This window comes from Vigna angularis, chromosome 1 (assembly GCF_016808095.1).
Source record: "Vigna angularis cultivar LongXiaoDou No.4 chromosome 1, ASM1680809v1, whole genome shotgun sequence".
In the NCBI taxonomy this organism is placed as follows: Eukaryota; Viridiplantae; Streptophyta; class Magnoliopsida; order Fabales; family Fabaceae; genus Vigna; species Vigna angularis.
This window is the reverse complement of record NC_068970.1, coordinates 24,405,231-24,425,501: the sequence shown is the minus strand read 5'-3', so window position 1 is coordinate 24,425,501 and position 20,271 is coordinate 24,405,231. Positions and strand designations below refer to the sequence as shown.

The 20,271-nt window shown below is 30.7% G+C and overlaps 2 protein-coding genes across 3 annotated transcripts; one reads left to right on the top strand and one right to left on the bottom strand.

The window, feature by feature from the left end:
- The first annotated feature begins 2,031 nt into the window (after positions 1–2,031).
- On the top strand, positions 2,032–7,941 carry LOC108328207 (agamous-like MADS-box protein AP1). The gene is made up of 8 exons (XM_052880473.1): positions 2,032–2,471; positions 4,481–4,559; positions 5,674–5,738; positions 5,877–5,976; positions 6,094–6,135; positions 6,284–6,325; positions 7,494–7,597; positions 7,724–7,941. Exons 1-8 carry the CDS (start codon positions 2,287–2,289, stop codon positions 7,815–7,817), a joined length of 711 nt encoding a protein of 236 aa, XP_052736433.1. The 5' UTR covers positions 2,032–2,286; the 3' UTR covers positions 7,818–7,941.
- A 4,537-nt stretch (positions 7,942–12,478) lies between these two features.
- LOC108320467 (ACT domain-containing protein ACR4) lies at positions 12,479–16,163 on the bottom strand. Of its 2 annotated transcripts, XM_017551925.2 has the most exons (9): positions 15,963–16,162; positions 15,723–15,812; positions 15,174–15,258; positions 15,028–15,073; positions 14,796–14,910; positions 14,600–14,667; positions 13,900–14,496; positions 13,709–13,813; positions 12,479–13,123 (listed from the first exon to the last, which is right to left on the bottom strand). In XM_017551925.2, the coding sequence occupies exons 2-9, from the start codon at positions 15,724–15,726 to the stop codon at positions 12,782–12,784; spliced, it is 1,362 nt and encodes a 453-aa protein (XP_017407414.1). In that variant the 5' UTR covers positions 15,727–15,812; positions 15,963–16,162; the 3' UTR covers positions 12,479–12,781. The 2 variants fall into 2 exon arrangements, with proteins under 2 accessions (XP_017407414.1, XP_052725968.1); XM_052870008.1 differs by lacking the exon at positions 15,723–15,812 and having other exon boundaries at positions 15,963–16,163.
- Positions 16,164–20,271: the final 4,108 nt, after the last annotated feature.

Sequence of the window (20,271 nt, the reverse complement as noted above, 5' to 3'; positions counted from 1 at the left end):
AGTATGAACTTAGTTAAAAATATTATAAATCTTTAAAAATAGTATATGTTAATATAAATTGAAATGTTCGTTAAGTTTAATATGAGAAATGGTGTTTATGGAAATTGAGAATGAGCATTTACGAGGAATCATATCTAGATGACTCAGTGATAAATTACCAAAGCATGATTTTGCAGAAATCATAAATACGTAAGTGTGATTTATTGATAAATCATATGTGGGTGATTCAATATTAAGATCACAAATGAATTATTTATGTGAACTGATTATTCTTGGCAAGGTAAAATTATTTTTTGGTGATATAGTACAAGTATTAAATTACTATACACATTAAGATTTGAAGTTTTATTAATAACCCAAATCATATAGATAAAAGTATAAGGTGTAAAAAGTCAACGAAATTTCTACTAACCATTTGAGAGTGTGAAAAGTCTCAAATCTTGAGAGGTTTTCGAAAATTACCATATTCATAATCTAGGTTGAGAATATGTGTCATTGCAAGTCACTTGATCACCACAAATCACTAGAGAAGACATATGTTAGTACTCAAATATAATATTCTAAAATTTCTCTATCTATATCTATATAAAAAATGTTAAATTGATGAAATGAATGAGATAAATATTATTGATGAATGTACTAAAATGATTATTTATTCTATATATTTATTGATTTTAGTTAATTTGTGCATTGTGTTAATGATAATATATTTACATGGAATAAAGAGTTAATAACTATGTTAAAAATCATACAACTATTATACATAAAATCATTTTATAGTATATATAAATAGGTCCAAACCTTACCTACAAACTATCTTATAAGATTGAATTTAAAATTCATTTCTTAACCTACAAACTATCTTATAAGATTGAATTTAAAATTCATTTCTTAACATGTGTTAAAAGGTTAGAATCTAACCTGACAAAATTTGTAAATGTTGAATTTATTGTTTCACCCTTATTATACTATTTATTAATGTTTAGTCACACTATATATATAGACACACCTGGAGTATATTAGTAATTCTACATCAATTAAAAATAAAATCAATTTACGATATGCAAATCTTACTTTATAATATATGCAAATTTTTGTCAGATTAAATTTAATTAGCTTAAAATCCACTTTTCAAAAGACTAAATTTTTAATAAATTAAACAGTTAAAATAAAGTAGTTTCAAATTTCTTGAATAACCAGCTTGAATTACCGATTTTCATGAATTTTTTCATTCGATTTTACGGTTTAATTAAAGGAGTTCATGAAACTTTTTTGTGGAATGGGTGAGTCCAATCTATTTATTAAACACAGAAGAATAATATAGCAGTATAAAGCGAAAGTACAGTCACATGCTTCAGATTTTAAGACAGGTGGGTGTGATTACGTACGGAGAGAGGCAATTGTAAAGTTTTAAGAAAATGTTGAAGGTAGCATATTTTCATTAGAGCAATAAGTTTTTTACCTAAAGAAAGAGGAAATATGTATCTACATATATGGAGAGTGTAAACTCTGAGGTACAGTGAGACATTAATGGAAAAAGAGTGATTAGTTAAAATAGAGAAAATTGGTTTGAATAGAAGAAGGGGAAGGAGAAAGAGATGTTAACAGCAGAGAAGGGGAAAAGTTAAACCTAAAAACACCATTTTGAATATATGGTGGATGAAGGGATGGACCAGAGTTAAAAACTCGTGGGTCGTGGCGCCGTCAATGAAAGGATGCACGTAATGTTATGGCCCGTACGACATGGACACTGTTTAAACCATCAGACACTTGAAAAGCTCAATCCATTGAGATAGAGAATCCATAATCCCCAATGCAAAAACAAAACCCAAAAAGCAAAAGAGATATCATTGTGTGGCTGTAGGTTACCACATGCACCAACATGGTAACTGTCCGACCAATCACTGCTCGACAGCACAACGTTAGAAAAACTGCCATGGTTTTTTCATACCAGAAACCAAAACCGCTTCTCTCAAACCCCAATGTTACTGATTATGAATGATAATAATAATAGAGTGATATATGGATATATAGAATGATAGATAGAGATAATAGCATTAGCATAGCAAACTCGCACTACTACACACTGCGGCTTCTCCTCCATTCTTGTCCCGAAGAAGAAAGATCCGTAAATTAACATTCTCTCCCTCCATTGGCTATAATAGCAAGCTTTTTAAGCATATTTCTGGGGTTTGTTTGCTTTTCCTTGTTTGGGGTTTTCTTGGGAAAAAAAGGGAAAGAAGTAATTAGGTATAATATAATTAAAGCAAAAAAGAAGACAGTAACATGGGAAGGGGTAGGGTTCAGCTCAAGAGGATAGAGAACAAGATCAATCGCCAGGTAACCTTCTCCAAAAGGAGAGCTGGGTTACTCAAGAAAGCACACGAGATCTCTGTGCTCTGTGACGCTGAGGTCGCTTTGATTGTCTTCTCCCACAAAGGAAAGCTCTTTGAATATGCCACTGATTCTTGGTAATACTATATACTATGCATATATCATATATATAATTCATAGATCTCTATATAACCCTCCTTCTAGGTCAATTTTTACTGCATTATATCTTATAATTTCCATAGATCTCTCTCTTATACACTATACTTTCTGCGTTCATCTCCAGAGAACAAGATCTATCAATATATCACTTTAATTTCTTTACATTCGGTCAAGAATTGTTTGGCCTTTCTTTGTTTTCTTGAAAACTAACTCTTAACTTGCTTTTTCTTTAACTTTTCTGTTAAAGGTTTCGTTTTGGACTCAAAAGCTAGAGGAAAAACTGTCTTTCCTCTTGTTTTCTTCCTCAAATCTTATTTTCGGGCAGATCAAACAGATTTTTCCTGATGTTGTGCTTGTGCACAAACAAGGGTGTCTGATGTTTTAAAGAGATTTTAAAGAAAAACGCAGAAGAAAGAAAACGTGTCTGATTATTATTATGAACTATGAACGTTCGTACTTCCATTAGTGTGTGTCTCTTTAGAAATATATCCGTTGTATTTATAACTATGTATGTGACTATTTTTCACTCACCCTAAACCTGGAAAAATTTTATGAACAAGGTAGATTGTTTTTGGTACTTTAGTGGTCTTCTTGCTGTTTATTCAAAGATTCTTCACATATACTACGTTAGAAAACTTATGTGGTACCGGATGATTCAACTTTTTTGTACATGAATTTTTTTGTTTGAAAAATATCTTGATGTGAGGTGTGTTTACTCTTCTGGAAACTTGGTCAGGAGTGACAGTATTTGGTTACTTGTCAAGCTCATTTTCGACCTCAGGTCCTTTCGGTGCAGGACCTAGAAGAAGCAGTTGCTGTTCCAGCTTTCAAAATTCGTACTTTTCATTTTCCATTTAAGAAAATGATGGCTCTTTGCTTCTTTTGTGATAGAGTATGCTGCTTAAAGCTGGTTGATTAACACGTATTTACACATAGAGCTAGGTGTCAAGTTCATTTTGAAGCTCAAGTCCTTTCACACACACATATCATAACATGGAACCAAGAATGTTGCATGCTTTTCTGTTTAATCTGAGACTAATATTATTCTTTTCCCTTTTCAGTTGATGGGTTCAGTTTCCCAGATCAACCGTGTTAATAAATTACGGAATTCAAGTTCTAATTTCTTTCTATTTTCACTGGCTCATACTAGATCTTCATATTTATTATATACCACCTGCCACCAGCGAAACGTAACATTCCACATTAGCATTGATTTTTCTTTCATTGCATTGATTTTTCTAAAATACAACATCGTAATATTATTGGAATACAACAATGTTAAATAACACAATTTCTTAACTTGTAGCCTAAAAACTGGGAAATAAGAATATATATTTCTAATTTAAGAGACCAATATTATTCCCCAAAAAGTGTAGTAACATTTATTTTCATTTGTTGAATCATCTTGATATTTCCATCTTTCTTTTTATGTTGAATGGCTTTCTGGTGTTCAAATTTATGAATTGTAAAGAGGGAAACTGTAAGTATGAAGGGATTATATATATATATATATATATATATATATATATAATTCAGATTTTCTGTTAAGTGATGTTCAGAGATTATTCAGACTTCATTTTTTCATTTTCAGAAGTGAGTTTTTGAGTTATGTTTTTATAAATGATTTAGTCTACTGAACATATATATATATATATATATATATATATATATATATATATATATATATATATATATATATATATATATATATATATATATCAGTGTACATTCAACATCAGGCTAGAGTGAAAAACATAACAGGCATTTTTTGATAGTTTATGAGTGAAGAACATGTTTTGTTAATATTTGTTTTTGTGTAGCTTGTTCTAATTACTAGCTGTTTCTTCCTTATCTTACTAGACTTATATTCTTTTTATTTCTAGGACTGTGTAATAATCTTTCGCTGTTTTTTTTTCATTTATTAAGTGATAGTTTAGAGAACTAAATATAGATAATTTTTTTCCTGTTTTTGACAATTATAAAACAGCATGGAGAAGATACTGGAACGCTATGAAAGGTATGCCTATGCTGAGAGACAACTTGTTGCCAATGATTCCGAATCACAGGTTTGTAATTTGTTCCACAAAACATATATATATATATATATATATATATATATATATATATATATATATATATATATATATATATATATATATATATATATATATATATATATATATATATATATATATATTTCTAAGCATGCAACAACAGCCTTGATAGCCTTGGAAGTGTTTTTGAAATTCTTTAGGAACATTCTTGAGAAAGCCTACCATTTGAAAGTTAATAAAAATATTGAAAGGTCTTTCTTTTTAAAATAAGATTTAGGAAAATATCATTTAGATATGGTAAAAGGACCATAAATCATTGAAAATGTATTGACTGTTTCATATTTTGACAAATATAGGGTATATAGATCCAAAAGTGGTTATATTTGTGTCAATATGTAATTGTGGAAATTAAAAAAAAAATCTAAACTTTTGAAAAACATATTATTTGAAGGAAAAGAATTTTATGAGATTATTGGTACTGAAATAACAAGATATTATTCACAAAACCATATAAAATTGATAGGTTTTCTACATGGTAGATCAACCAAATTCTACTCCAAATTAGATTTACCCAATTTAACATGTATGGAGATAATTTTAATTTCATGTTATTTTTTTTATTGGCTTTTCATGTTATAAAGCTATAATAAAAATATTTCAATTTAAAAACCATGAAAGTGGAAAATGATATATCAATTAACATATTAAAAAAAAAACTTGAATTGTTTTCAAATGCATATATTGCTTATTAAATAGATATAAAAAACATCAACAATTACTATATCCATAAAAATATTTTTTCCAAAAAGAGAAGTAATATTTTTTTTACTTATAATCAATAATGTCTCAATAATTATATATATTAGTTTTGTTAAAATATTAAACAACATTAAAACAGTACTTTAATTACTAATTTTATTTCTTATAAAAGACTTAAACAATTAATAAACTCTAAATACAATTATAAGTATTGAATAATGATTTTAATCAATTTACAAAGATCTTTGTTCAAAGTTTCTGCCCCACATTTGCAGTTTTCAAATATGTAAAGTGATATAATGATATACAGAGATTCTTGTCCCAATCCAAGTAAAGAATGTGAGCAGTTAGATGTGTGTTTGTGCAGGGAAATTGGACCATTGAGTACACCAGACTCAAGGCAAAGATTGACCTTTTGCAGAGAAACCATAGGTATATCATAGAAGATTCTTGTACTTTGTTGGTTTTAATTTATTTGTCTTATTATAAAAGAAGACAAAAACTTTGTTAGGTTTTTTTAATAATCACTAGTGTCAATTATCATTTCATGGAAACCCTTTGTTCACACAGGCACTATATGGGAGAAGATTTAGGTTCAATGAGCCTAAAAGAGCTTCAGAGTCTGGAGCAGCAGTTAGATACTGCTCTCAAACAAATTCGTACACGCAGAGTATATAAAACATACAACTAATTACTCATACTTTATTTTACTTCACTTTTACTCTTTAACTCACGTGCTTCATTGATACTGAATAGTAACTATGTATTGTTATACATTTAATAACAGAACCAACTCATGTACGAGTCGATTTCTGAGCTTCAGAAGAAGGTATTTGCTCAAATCTTGTCACATCTTTATGTAGGTCTCTGTGTCCTAAAAGGTTGTAACGGTTGCATATAAGTTTCAGAGACCAATCTTGTTTATTATGCGTGTCCCTCTCGACAACCTGACATGTGCTCTACTTGTACTTTGACAGGAGAAAGTGATACAGGAGCAGAATAACATGCTTGCAAAGAAGGTGATCAACAATGATATTACTCAGAGTTATTCTTTTTGCATAAGTTTTTCATTTTACCATTGTTCAATGCTGCTTAATCTGAAGTAATTATTTAGTACTATTATGTGTAAATTGGAAAATAAGTCTTAAAAGTTTAAAGCCAGAAACAAATCAAAAAACGAGTGCTGATAGAAAAAAAATCAAAGAATAAGTAAAAAGGTTAGTAGTTCAAACAGTCTAAGTGTATTTTTAACCAAGAGGGCACACTGTGTTTGTTTTAGTAGACATTTTAGAGTAGACATGAAGTGAAGGGATATAGAAAAAAAAAAGAGTTAAACATTAAATTTACATTTTTTTTTTGTTTGAGATCAGAAAAAAAAACTATATTTATTGGATACCATTTTTCTCCCAAATTAGAATAACTTGAAAGGGAAATAATCTCCCTCTTTTCCTTTCATTAAAAATGTTTTATTTTTTTGTGAAATTTATCTATTTCATTTTCTAACACAATTTTTCATTTTATTTTTCTTCCATTTCTACCATTTAAAAAATTGTTTTTTATTTTTTTTCCCTATTTAAGTTAATATTCCAATATGTTTTTCTTACTATCACATCCTAAAACTTCTCAAATTATGAAAAAAAAATCATTATTTTCTTCTTTAGATACCATCTATATAGAGTAGTGCGTATGAATTAGTTTCTTAATATTCAAATTAACATACTTTTGCAATATGTTTGTAGAATGATGTACACTTTTGGAACTTTTAGGGTTTTGTACTAAATTGTAACTAAACCAACTTAATGAATTATTAAGTTCCACTTATAAACATCAAGAAATAGGCAGGTTTATATCTGTTACATGTAAGGATAACCATTTAACCAATCCTAAAACTTTAGGTTTAGGGTTTAATTTTGATCAACACATACACTTCTCTCTCTTATCATGATGTTACAAAGTTTTCATCTGTTCCTGAAATTATGAGGAAAATGAGATCAATCACTTCCTGTGTTGATTTTGACCAAGTGAAGTTTGATTGCTACTAAACAAAATAAATGTTATATATATATATATATATATATATATATATATATATATATATATATATCCCTATTTATTTCATGGAAGGTCGATGTATATTCTTCATCTAACTCTAACATATGCTGAAGTATCTGTGTGAATTGAGATCAGATAAAGGAGAAAGAAAAGGTTGCAGCACAGCAGGCACAATGGGACCATCCAAACCATGGAGTTAATGCATCTTTCTTGCTACCTCAGCCACTTCTGAACATGGGGTGAACTTTCCATAACAACATATATAATATTTTATGTTGCCTCTTTGTTATAGTTCACATTTTAACTAGGATTATTCTTCTTCACAGTTATTAACTGATAGTTAATGTTATTACTTTTTTTTGCAGTGGCAATTATCGTGAGGAAGCACCAGAAGTAGGAAGGAATGAACTTGACCTCACTCTGGAACCCTTGTATTCCTGCCACCTTGGATGCTTTTGAAAACATTCAAAAAGATCAGTGGTAATTATAACTATGTGGTAAGGCATTGGACCACATGTTTGAGGGCTTATGTATGATGTCTCTTATGTTTTGTGGTTTTTCCTAATCTGAAGACATTGTTATATATTGTGTTGTAAGTCTATAACTTGTTCCAAGATCATGCTTTCTTAAGTCAAACCTTATATATATATTATATATATATATGTATACTTAAGTTGCTCCAAGGGACAGGTCTTACATATAATGAAATTTAAACTTTTTGTAACTGGTTAGCCTTTCTTTAAAGAGAATAATATTTTTACTATACCATTGTTATCTATGTTAATCTGATAAGGTGTATGCATGTTCAGTTTTTTTTATTAAAAAATAAAGTAAATATTCGGCTTTTTAAAATTTATGGTTTATAACTCGTATCAAAATGTTGTTGTGAATTTTTAATTTGGTGCAGTAACTGAAAAATGTTGAGATTTATGGAAGTTATTTGCCTCAAATTATGAGACAGGTATTGATTAAATATATAAATGACATTCATATAGATGCATTTTTATCTGAAGTGTGCTTTTTGAATAAATTTAAGTTTTCTTGTGATTTTTTTTTTCAAAATCTTATGTTAGTGTTACATTTTATAACGGAAAACACTACAATATGTAGTGATTTTTCACTTGTCGTTTTGGTTCAATTTTTTTCTTCTTTTTCATCTTAGTCCAACTTATTTTATGATGAACTGTCATCACTCTTTAGTAGGAATTAACTTTGAAGGGTTTCTTGATTTGGTCTCTTGGTTGAAATTATGTATTAGGGATCTTTCAACTCAACTTTTTCAAATGTACAAAATATGCATGTACAGTACTTTCATCTTTTTAGCTGTTAGCTCCTTTATGCTTTTTATTAGTAAAATTAAATATCTTTCAACTTTTCTATACCAAAACCTAATAAAAATCTAATATTTTAATTTTTTATTGAATTTTTTCTAAACTATTTTATATTTTAAAATAAAAATATATTTTATTGATGGTAAGTGTAAAAGTAAAAATTGGAGTGTAAATTTATTATCATCCTTTTTTTTCCTATTTTTCAGTATGCAAGCAAATTTATGAATATATTTTTCCGTGCAAAACTAAGTCTCTTTAAAAGTATAATATTAAAATGAAGTATTTTGAAGTAAGAAACAGGCTGTTCCCAGTTTCTATAGTCTATTAAGTAATTGTACTCAATTGTAGAAGTATGATGACTAATGAACACAAAAAATTTATATAAAAAATATGAAGTGAATTTATATTTAAAGTGTGTGAATTAAAGTATTTTTATCATTGAATAATTAATAAATTAGTATCATGATATATTTTGAATTGAAATAAGAACAAAAATATTTATAGTTTAACTTATTTTAACAAGCTATTCAATTTAAAAGAAACCTTATTACTCTAAATCTTTGTTTAGAATGGAGGGAACAGAGATGATTAAATAAAAGAAAAAAAAACACCAATCAAATTTTAACTCTATATAATAGAAAAAGTAAATGGGAAAATTTTGGAGCAGAGACACGAAAAGAAAACATCTCTTATTTTGGAGATAGGTGATAAATGGGAATTTTTTTGTTTTTGTTAGGTTTTTAAAAATCAAATAATTTTTAATAACTCGATAATAATAAATAAATGTATGTTGTAAAAATATAATATAATAAAAAATTCATTTATTTGGTTAAAACATTGTTATTTATTAATTAGTGTTAAAAATTCTAATAATTGATTTTATACTTTTCTTAGTAATTTAAAAAAATAGAAATATGTTTTTCCTTTTATTTTATTTATTCAGAGAAATAATCTTTTTTACTTTACCTTTTTTTATATTTTTACTTATGTAATTATTTTTTAATATTTCACTTTTCATCAAGTCTCTGGTCCTTTGAAGAGACCAAACCTTTCATTCTGAACACTCCTTTCAGAGCTAATTAATGACCTATGAACTTCAAGCTAATTAATGACCTATGAACTTCATTTACTTTGTTTTCTTCCATGAACACATGTATGTAGATTTGGTCCTTATTCCTTAGATTTGGTCTGTCTGATAAGTTTTCTTTTCTTTTTGTGTTTTTCTGTCTGATGAAGCATGGTGATCTTAAAGAACATACATTAATTATTTTCATCAAACATTTGGTTAAAAGGTGCCCAATGAATTCCTTTGTTCACCAAAACATAATAGTTTATGTTATTATACATGTTTACAGTATTAATCACATTTCATTATATCAGTCTAAAGAATATGTTAACAATTATCATTGAAAAAATAAATTAGATTTTCAAAAGAAAAGAAAAGATTATCTCAGTGATTAAGCGAATCAAAGCTCAAAATAATAAAATAAAAGAAAGATAAGAAAAAAAAACTCTAATTTGATAAGGCCATTCAATTCAATAGATTAGATTAGACTCATAATGGATTACCATAAAATTTATAAATTATATGCCTAAAAAAGTAAATAATAAATCAATATGGTAAGGTTAGAAGAATATTTTATTAATAATTTACTCTCTTTTTTTAAAATCAAATAGTAACAATTTTACTTTTTTATTTTATTTTTATTTAATCAAACAATGTACTTAATTTTTTTTTATATACTTTTATTATTCTTACTTCTTTAATGTCTCTCAAATCTATGGAACAGTAAAAACTTTTTGAAAAGTCAATCTTGATTTAAGTCAAAACCTTGATTTGGTTGGAGCATTAGGAGTAGGAACTTGGACCATCCTCCTAGTAACTCAAAACCAGCTTTTTTCTTAGGACACTCAGAAGGTCAGACCTATGGTTTAGACTCTGGAAAATGACGCATGTAGCTATTGGAAAAGACCAAAACAGTTAATTATGTCTACTTTCAACACAGGCATGCAAATCTTTCAAGAGTTGTTTATACACAAAGTTATTAGGTTAAGTTTGATCTTTTTATAAGTTTAGTTCATTCTTTTGTTTTTAGAGAGACAAAAATTTTAAATTAACTCTGTAATAATTTAATCTTATTAACGGTTAAAAAATCACTTAAAAAAATTATTTTTTAAAATATAATAATTAAAAACTATAAATTAAATAACTTGTTTTCTTTTCCTAACTAAAATCACATTTTGATGTTTAATATACAATTATATAAAGAAAAAATGATAAATTACGACTTTTTCATAAATTTATTAAAGAACAATGCACACACACAAAAAAAAGATCATTACATGTAGAAATACAAAATAAGCTAAAATAAAACTACTTCAAAGAAAAGAAAAAACCAGTATAATCCTAAAATCTCATAACTTTCTTTTTCTTTTTGTTAGAATTAGGAGTGAGTAAGAAGGGAAAAAGGGAAGTTGGAGTAGAGAAATGAAATTATTTTTTTGGTCTGTATGTATATATATTGATATTTGGTTAGTATTTTGGGAATGGATGAATGATGGATCAGTGCTACTATACTATCCAAATGTGACCCCATTACTTCGTGTCAATCACCAATGATGAACTAAACTAATTGCTGTTTATTAAACAAATGGGCAATTAAGTGCTATTTATTAAAGACTCTCAGACTGTTCCCACTTTTATCTTTAAAAGTAGATTTTTCTTGAAATTGATTTCAATGTTATTAACTGCAAATGTTCTCTGTTGTTTACCCGTTGGAATTATCTTGGGAACTTGTGTCAGGTCCATTCCAAGTGATAAATTGTTAGAATGTTTCTTTTACTTAAAAGTAGTAAATATGTAAAAACATAATCTCGGGTAGGTAAATGTGTAAAAATTATAATCTCGTGTGACGAGTTGATCACTTAGTTATTCAATAAATTTAAAAAACTCGAACTGAATCTCTATTGGATGAAGTGAATTGACTGACTTAACTATATATTTTTTTAAATCTAAAACATATTACAACTTTTTTAATTAAAATTTAAATAAAATTAATCATAATGTAATTCAAAATAATATTAAATTTCAAATACTATTTAAAATCAAAAAATATAATATAATTCAAATATTTTTAAAGTTTTTATTTTTTAATATAATTTAATATTTAAAATTCATCACCCTTGTATACAGGTCGGTCTGCATGTTATATTGTTTCTTTTCCATTGATTTTTGTGGATCAAGAGGAAATTATTTTGTAAAACAATTAATGCTGAAGGAACTTTGGCCTATTGTAAATAAAGAAACTTCCTTGATTGCATGATCAAAATTAAATAAGATATAAAGTTATCATTGATTTAGTATGTAAAAGTATGACTCTTATATTAGAGTCTTGGGGATATGAGAATAAGGTCCAAATGAAGAAAGTACGTAAATATGACTGAAAAGAAGAAAATAATTAAGAGAATTGAATTTTGGAAAGAACAAGATAATAAAATTCGATAACACAATAAATACATTTGGACTTATTTAGTATTTGCCTCCTACTTGAAAATTTTATATTTCAGTCTTCACTTTCATTGTTTTAGGTTTTGATTTGTACTACCATCAACATGCCACCGCATGGAACCGCCAAGAAGCAACCAACAGTATAAAGACTGAAACTAAAATAAAATAAAACTATTTCAAAACATTACTACCATAAAATTGCAGAGAGGTTAACATTTATGATGAATTATGAGGACTATGTCAATTTTATAAAGTAAAAAGATTAAAAAAGAAAATCGAGGTAACTATAGGAACTAAAATTATGTTTAAACCAAGACTAAATCATACTTGGGAAATTCTATATACATATAATAACTAATTCAATGGCGTTTCAGAATTGAAGCTTTCTACGTTTTCATCGTTCCAATTCATGAGAGCTAAGTAACTGACGTAGAAGGGGTATTTACAAGGCAACTTTTATGCTTTACTTGCTAAACTAAGGTCAAACTTGTTCTAAGGTGAAACTTTTGGAAAGTCTACTAAAGTTTGCATCTTCATCGTTTTTTTTCCTGTACAAAATGAAAGGAAGAAGGTTTAATTCAGTCTCAAGAATAAGACTTAACCATGCCGAAGTTAGCAAGGGATCTGGATTTGAAAAGACCACCAAAAAGGAATCTAGTTGGAGAATCTTGAGGAGCAGGTTTCAACTCTTCAGGTTTTCCCTTTACTTTGAGTATAGTATTGCCAATTGCTTGGCGAATAGATTCTATGGTTTTGGACTCAACTGGGCAACCTGAAGCCCCTCCAACATAGAAGGTGTTAACAGCTTTGCCTCCTTTGGTTGTCACCTCTGCCCTTGTAACTGTGAGGCTGTTCTCTCGGATGATACGTGTGACATCAGATAACAGTCCAACTCTGTCTGTTGCGCATAGTTCTAGCTTCAAACCCTGAAGAAGCAAGAAACAAATCATTACTCTTGCTTACTAAACAAAACTAACCAAAAGAAAAGTGAAAAGATAAACATGCCAAAAATGCATGACTCACATTTGTATAATAAAGGGTACTGGACTTTCTCGACTAGAATATAAAATTAGTAAAGTCATACACAAAATGACAATAATTTAAATATACTAACACAATAAGGTGGAGGAAGAAACAATTGCTTAAAAATTGTTTAAATATGCGTTGTGAAGTCATAGAAAAATCTGGGTATTAGAGTAGCCTACAACCAGAAAGTTATCTAATTTCATTCATAGTAGTAGTAAATGCATGACTGTTGCCGTGTAACTGAACATAATTGTCGATCACTGTCATGGGTAGAGGGATCAGTGAGTCAGAAAGATGTAAATAAAATGATAATGGTCACCTCCACCAAATTTTGAAGAATAAAAAAAAATCACAGTTGATGGAAAAGTAATGTTCTTAATCATATACTAACAAACACAAGAATTGAAAGAATGGTTTTATAGGCATGTTTCTGTCCAGAAGTCAAAAGTAAGAGATGATAAATTCAGTAATTAGTCAGTGTTCACCTCTGATACTCTTCTTTTAATAGCAGCTTCAAGACATTGTATCACTCTTTGTCTCTCTGCATCTGATTTTACAGGGGATCCGTCTATGTGCTTGATGTAATATTCCTAAATTTAAATCCACAGAATATTTACCTCATCCTTTGAGGATTATAATGTGGCTCACACACACACACACACACAACAAGAGATACCTGATAAGCATCTGGCCCTTTAGAATCAATACTTGCATGGAAAACCACATATTGCATGTCTGTCAAAGTGAAAACTATGTCAAAGAGAAGTTTTGCCCTGTCCTTACATTGGATAGTAACTACAGAGTAATCGTTATCAGACCAATTCACTACAGTCACTTTTGGTCTACTTTTCTCCTCAACATCCTCCTCCTCCTCATCAACTCGTTCATAATCCCTATCAGCAAACATCATCTGGTGAAGCCTTCTCTCAGTATGGTTAACTTCTTTAGTGACTACGCTGCTAGATCCCCTGATTTTGTTGCCACCACCCAACACATTGCATAAAAGCTCCTTAATTAGAGAGAGCCTCTGAGGATCAGTGATAGCAGAACCTGTTTCTTCATCAGTTACGTGCATCACAGCTGCTGCACGGGTATTGTGAGTCCACACCTCTGCATTCACTATGTTACACTTGAGATTGGTTAGCACAGCACTCACTTCTGAAAGCAGCCCCGGCCTATCACTTCCCAATAGCTCTACTGCAGTGTGCTCCATAGTTTGTGTGACCCCAACAGATCTCATGGAAGACATAAAGCAAGACTCCGGGCCAAGAGACTACAACAATAAGTTGCAGTAACCCTCCAAGTCAATGAGTCTATACATAAAAAGTATAAAGAAAAAAAAAAACTTATGTTAAATAACAGCAATGCAGACTAACCTTTCGAATGTACTCCAGAATAGCTTCATCTGTAACCTTCTTTCCATCATGGTCAGTGACATTAAAAACTGGCAAAACATTAGAAACACCAACCTTTAATTTCCCCGTAAAATGAGTTCATCATGTACACATGCATGCACAGTGACACGCATTACATACAGTATCACAGAAATTAATGCAAAGAAAAAGTTGTTACCATCCATGAACCATCCTCCATCTGAGGATATATAAGCTTTTGTTATTGTGAGGTTTAGATCAGTGAGAATTTGTACAACTTCAAGAAGTATTCCATGCTTGTTTGCACTATCAACCTGCAAAGGTAAATTCAATTCCATTACCCACAAATAGAAGAGTCGTCAAGATAAAGGAAAACGATGAATCGCAGAGAAAGAATCCCTCAAAAAGAAGAAGACAGAACATATTCATACCCGTATAACAGTGGCATTCTCGCATGATTCATTATCAATTACAACTCTGACAAGACAAGACAAGACAACAAGTGGACAAGGATAAGAAGAGGAAGAAGTAAGTTTCAAGGAAAGAAAGGTTTTATTTCATCAAATAGGTACCATACCTGGGCGGATTCATTCTTCTGAAGAGTTTTTCATATTCATCGTTCATGTAGCGAGAGAAGTTCATGTTGACACCCGAGATGAAAGCTGCACGAAAATTGGTATCACAGATTAATCATCATAGAGAAAGTGGAATTGGAAAGGGAAAGAGAACGACAAAGTTAGTGAGAAAAATTAGAAGACACAAGAAGAAAACAATCAAAAACTCAAAAGAAAGGATTACAGGACTCAAGAGTTAACTATATGGGAAACTGAGAAAAGAAACACTCGTCACCACAGAACGACGAAGCTATGGAAACACCCACAAGCCAAATCAGAGTAAAGGAAAAATCTTTTCACCAACAAAAGAAAAGGGTGAAAGAAAAATCTATCAAAACCAAAAAAATTCACCCAAAACCATGATCGAGAAAGATAAGAATTCACAATCCCTGCATCAATTTCTGAGCGACTACACAGAAATTAACAAAACATAGAAGGCCCAGGTTAAAATTAATAAAGAGAAAACAAAATATCATAAATTTAAGAAGAAGACAAAAGGAAATGTCACCTACCCATTACAGCGGGTGAGTTATCGTGCTACACCTTGGTTCTCTGAAGATGATAAGCTTTGAGGATGTGTTACAAAGGAACATAACATAGGTCTACGAATAGTTTATGGTACACAGAGTCATACACCAACACCTCAACCACAACCAATTTGATCTTGTAATGTTGCTTTTAGTTACGCATAAAATAACTAATTAATTTAATTCTTTTCTTAAATAAAAAAGATAAATGTTCTGAATCAAAACCTTCCCGACATATGCTTCAACACCTGCAACGCCCATCCAAAAAGAAAAGGCAGACTTTTTTGTTCTCCCTTTGTGTCTCTCTTCCTTCATTCACCCACTGCCATCTCCCAAATTCGAATTCTCCCTAACCTAGAAAAAAAAGAGAAGGAGGCGCATGTTAGAGAGAGTGGTTCGTGAGCGACGAAAAGAGCCAAGGTAGGTGGCGTGTTCTAAGGTGCGCACGTGGGTGTTCAATAACAATAATGGAAAGAATTAACCACGTGTGTTCCAAGCTTACAGGGAAAAGTGGATACTGAATTATGCATGGTGGAGGAGCATCTCCAAACCCTTGTTTGTTCGGTATACCCTATAGTTAGGCCATTTTTTTTTAACGTAAGCAATGCTAATGCAAATTAGATTATACGAAGAAATAAGATGATTCTTTTTCCGTGAATAGTAATATTTTTAAAAAAATATTACTTAAAGGAATCTTGCCAGTTCATTTCCCACGATAGATCCATTCTATGTAATACGAGGAAATTCAATTTTTTGGGAGCCAAATTTTCAACCAAGTGTAGAATTTTGTAGGACAAAAACTTTTCTGTAATTCAGTTTCTGAAAAAGTTTTGTATTTTTTCTTTATTCTGTTATGCTTTGTTATTTTGGGTGTATTTGGGGGAGATGATTTGGGAGGATTTGAGTGGATTTAAAGGTAATTTTTTAGTTGTTTTTTTGAGTGGATTTGTGAATAATTGAGAGTGGATTTGGAAGTAAAGTTTGTGAGAATTAGTGTAAGATTTGATTGATGTGATAGATTTAAAAAATTATTTTAATTGTTAAAAATGAAAGATTACTAAAATGTCCCCAGTTATAAAATTAATATAAAATGTTATTTATTAATGTTATATTTAATTGTAAAAATGTTTATAAAGAGACAAAAATTATAAAAAATTTGTAATTATAATTTTTAAAAAATTATAAAAATAATAATGTAGTAAAATGAATTTATTTTTAAATTTAGTATTTGTTTGTAATATAATTTAGTACGAAGTAGTATAAATTTATTTGTTACGGAAGTGAAAATCATTAATATTAAACAAACAATTAATTAACGGAAGTTATAATATTACAGTACGTAATAAAAAGTGGCAACAATTAAACATACAAATATATTTGTAATAGGTCATGATGACGTTGCTTCATTAAGGTATCGTTGCAATGCATTGAAACGATATTGTATTGGCATCCCTATTATACGTCTTGTATGGGATGGATGCGCAGATAAAAAGTCGAAGCACTGTCTGAATAAATTATGATCTTCAATGTTCATAGTCCGTAGCAAGTTTTCAATATCTTCTGTAGTTGGATTACATGCTTGAATCCTATCATTTACCAGGGATATTCGACGCTCCATGGCTTGTGTATGTCGTTGAAGAGCAACACATAGTCTTCTTGAAAGATTAATTTGTTTTTCCAGTTCATCATTTGATTTCAGAGTCCATGTAATTTCGAGATATGCAGGTTCACAATAAATAAAACTACCATAGATGATGTACATTATAATAACATTGGAAAATAGGTAAGGTAATATTTCAAACACACAAGTCAGATTTCAGGGAAAAAAAGTAATGTAATACATAATCGGAATAAAAATGAACTTAGTCATCGAAACGGTGAAGAATCAAGTTAACATTGTCATTGAGGTTAGCAAATTGGCGGTTCATGTCCAGAGAAAGATTTGCCAAGTTATCTTCAATACGTTGAACCCGCACCTGCATTTGTCCCATACCCTGCATTCGGTGTTGCAAGTCTTGAACCCCTTCCCACATTTGAGTCATCATATTAGGATTCGGAAGAGGTGGAGGAGGTTGCACAGGGTTGTCACGATGGTGTGGTTGGTCTTCTTCTTCATCTTCATCGACATCTTGTCGCCAAACACCGTTCACATTAACAATATCCAACCTCTTCAAAGAATTAATTGAAAAATGATGACGGGTCCCAATAAGAGTGCTGACGTCGCCATCAACATGAACTCCACAATATTGCATGATCTGTGTGATAAGGACACCGTATGGTAGGGGTGTGTCACCGGCCTTGCATTTAAGCATATGCTGCATGATGTGATGAGGCCAATGATAGCAATATTATTTTTAAGCACCCATATCATAAAGATATCTTCCTGCAATAACCTAGCATAATTTGCTGGTTGTGGAGTCAACATGTGCACAATAACATAATGTAGAAGTCTATCATTAATATTCAAACAACCAACCGTTTTAACACGGTGACCCTACATTTCTGGTATAACCATAGTAGCTAATGCCATATCCCGGTCATATGGGAAGTCGTCAGGGATATTTGAAAAACACAATTTCTGACCCTCATACTTCATTTTAGCTACATTCAACCAATCAGCAGGTTTCAATCTAATTCTTCTCTTGTTTACCTCACTGAGCAAATATCCATTTCCAGAAATCTTCAGATTTGAATAAAAAACCTTGATTAAATCCGGATAGTAGGGTCCCTGTAATGTAAGAAATTCAACAACCCCTTGAAATAGAAAATGATTTTGGAAAAATAACCCTGAACCGGCAAATGATTCAAACTTCATTATCTTTGGACCAATAATACTCCTTGTATAGAAATCAGATGCATAGTTTTCCATCTGATGCCTGTCAGTGAAGAAACGACGCTGATCTAATTGGTCCTCCACAGATAGGATGACATGGGCTGCATCTTCTGCCTCAGTGAGGATTTCTTTTCCCTTACGAGTTTTTCTTGGCCTTTTGGTTGATGATGAGGCCATTTGACAACAATCTTCAACAACACAATTAATGAAAGATATAACAATGTAAGTTATAAGACAAAATTTATATTTAAAAATATCAACAACCAATGACAAACACGATAGTATCGTAAACATAACCATAACTTAATAATTGAAGATTAATGGAAAACCAATAAGTCATAATTACATCACAGAAACATTTTTGAATATAATATTACAACAACTAGTCAAATAACACTTCCTAACAGTAAACTCTCGAGATCATTTTACATAATTTATTCCACCGCTTGTGTGGTGGAAGGCCCATCAACCTCTTTGTACATGTGGGGTTTGCACATAAGAAATCATAACATTGCTCTAGCAAATTTTCATCAGCAATGTTCATAGCACTCAACATTTCATAAATGTCAGCCTCTGTATATGTGTAATTCGGGGTGCGACGAAAGATCTCTGTTTGGGAACGTAGTATTTCATTTCTATCTTCCATTGCAGAGACTTGACGCACGGCTGCATCAGAAATTACACCAAAATGTACATTTGATGAGCTTAGTACATTTGCGAAACTGTCCAGACTAGTCGTCAACTTATCAAATTGAGCATCAATGACATCGACCATAGGTGCCTTCCTTTTTGAGCCTCGTGAGGATGAAGTACCTCCTGATGGGACAGAAGGCACAGATTGAGTCTGTCCTGGACTATATTCATCCACAAATGGAGGAGGTAATGATGGAGTTGGGTCTCTATACCCCGTCCACTCAGGCTGTTCCGGAATGTACTCAATATTTTGATTCAAATCTACACTGACACGAGGTCCAACCCGCTGTCGACGTGCCTGGCGAGCGGTCCGAACACCACTCCCAGTAGCTCGATCAGTTGCCCATAACTCAACCATTAAATTGTAGTGTTTTATACTATTAACTCTCCACTTTGCCGCCGTTGGCCTCGACTGAAACAACAAACACAACAAACACATTACTTCATATTATGTATAATAAGGATACACAAAATGTTACTATTTTTATAAATACTTGAATCAGGTCCATCCAAACTTCATCCTCAGCATGAAATGTCATATTAACCGGGTTCCACGCAAATCCACTAAATCCAGAAAACAGGTCATGCACCTCACGCCATTTATCTTTCAGTACTTTCTGACGATTTTTAACATTATTTTTTGTAATTGAGACATACCCAAAGCTATGAAGATGATCAACTATGTTACTATATGCTTGGGATGTCCAACTTCCGTCAACCCTATTACCGATTCGTGATTCCTCAATCATAGAGTGTAGAAGACGTGCGTCCATGTCCTCTGTCCACTTCATGAACTCTCTAGTAGGAGCAGAGGACTCAATGCCGGGGGCCTTACCTCTGTTCATTTTAAACCTATTTCATAAACAAAATGGTATGAAGTTAACATCAATCATTAATATAATGTTCTTGTCGTACACATAACATCAAATACTCATACAACAAAATAATTACAATAACTACAGGTTTTGATAATCTCGCCACATGTGCTCTGCTATAGAATCCCTGATA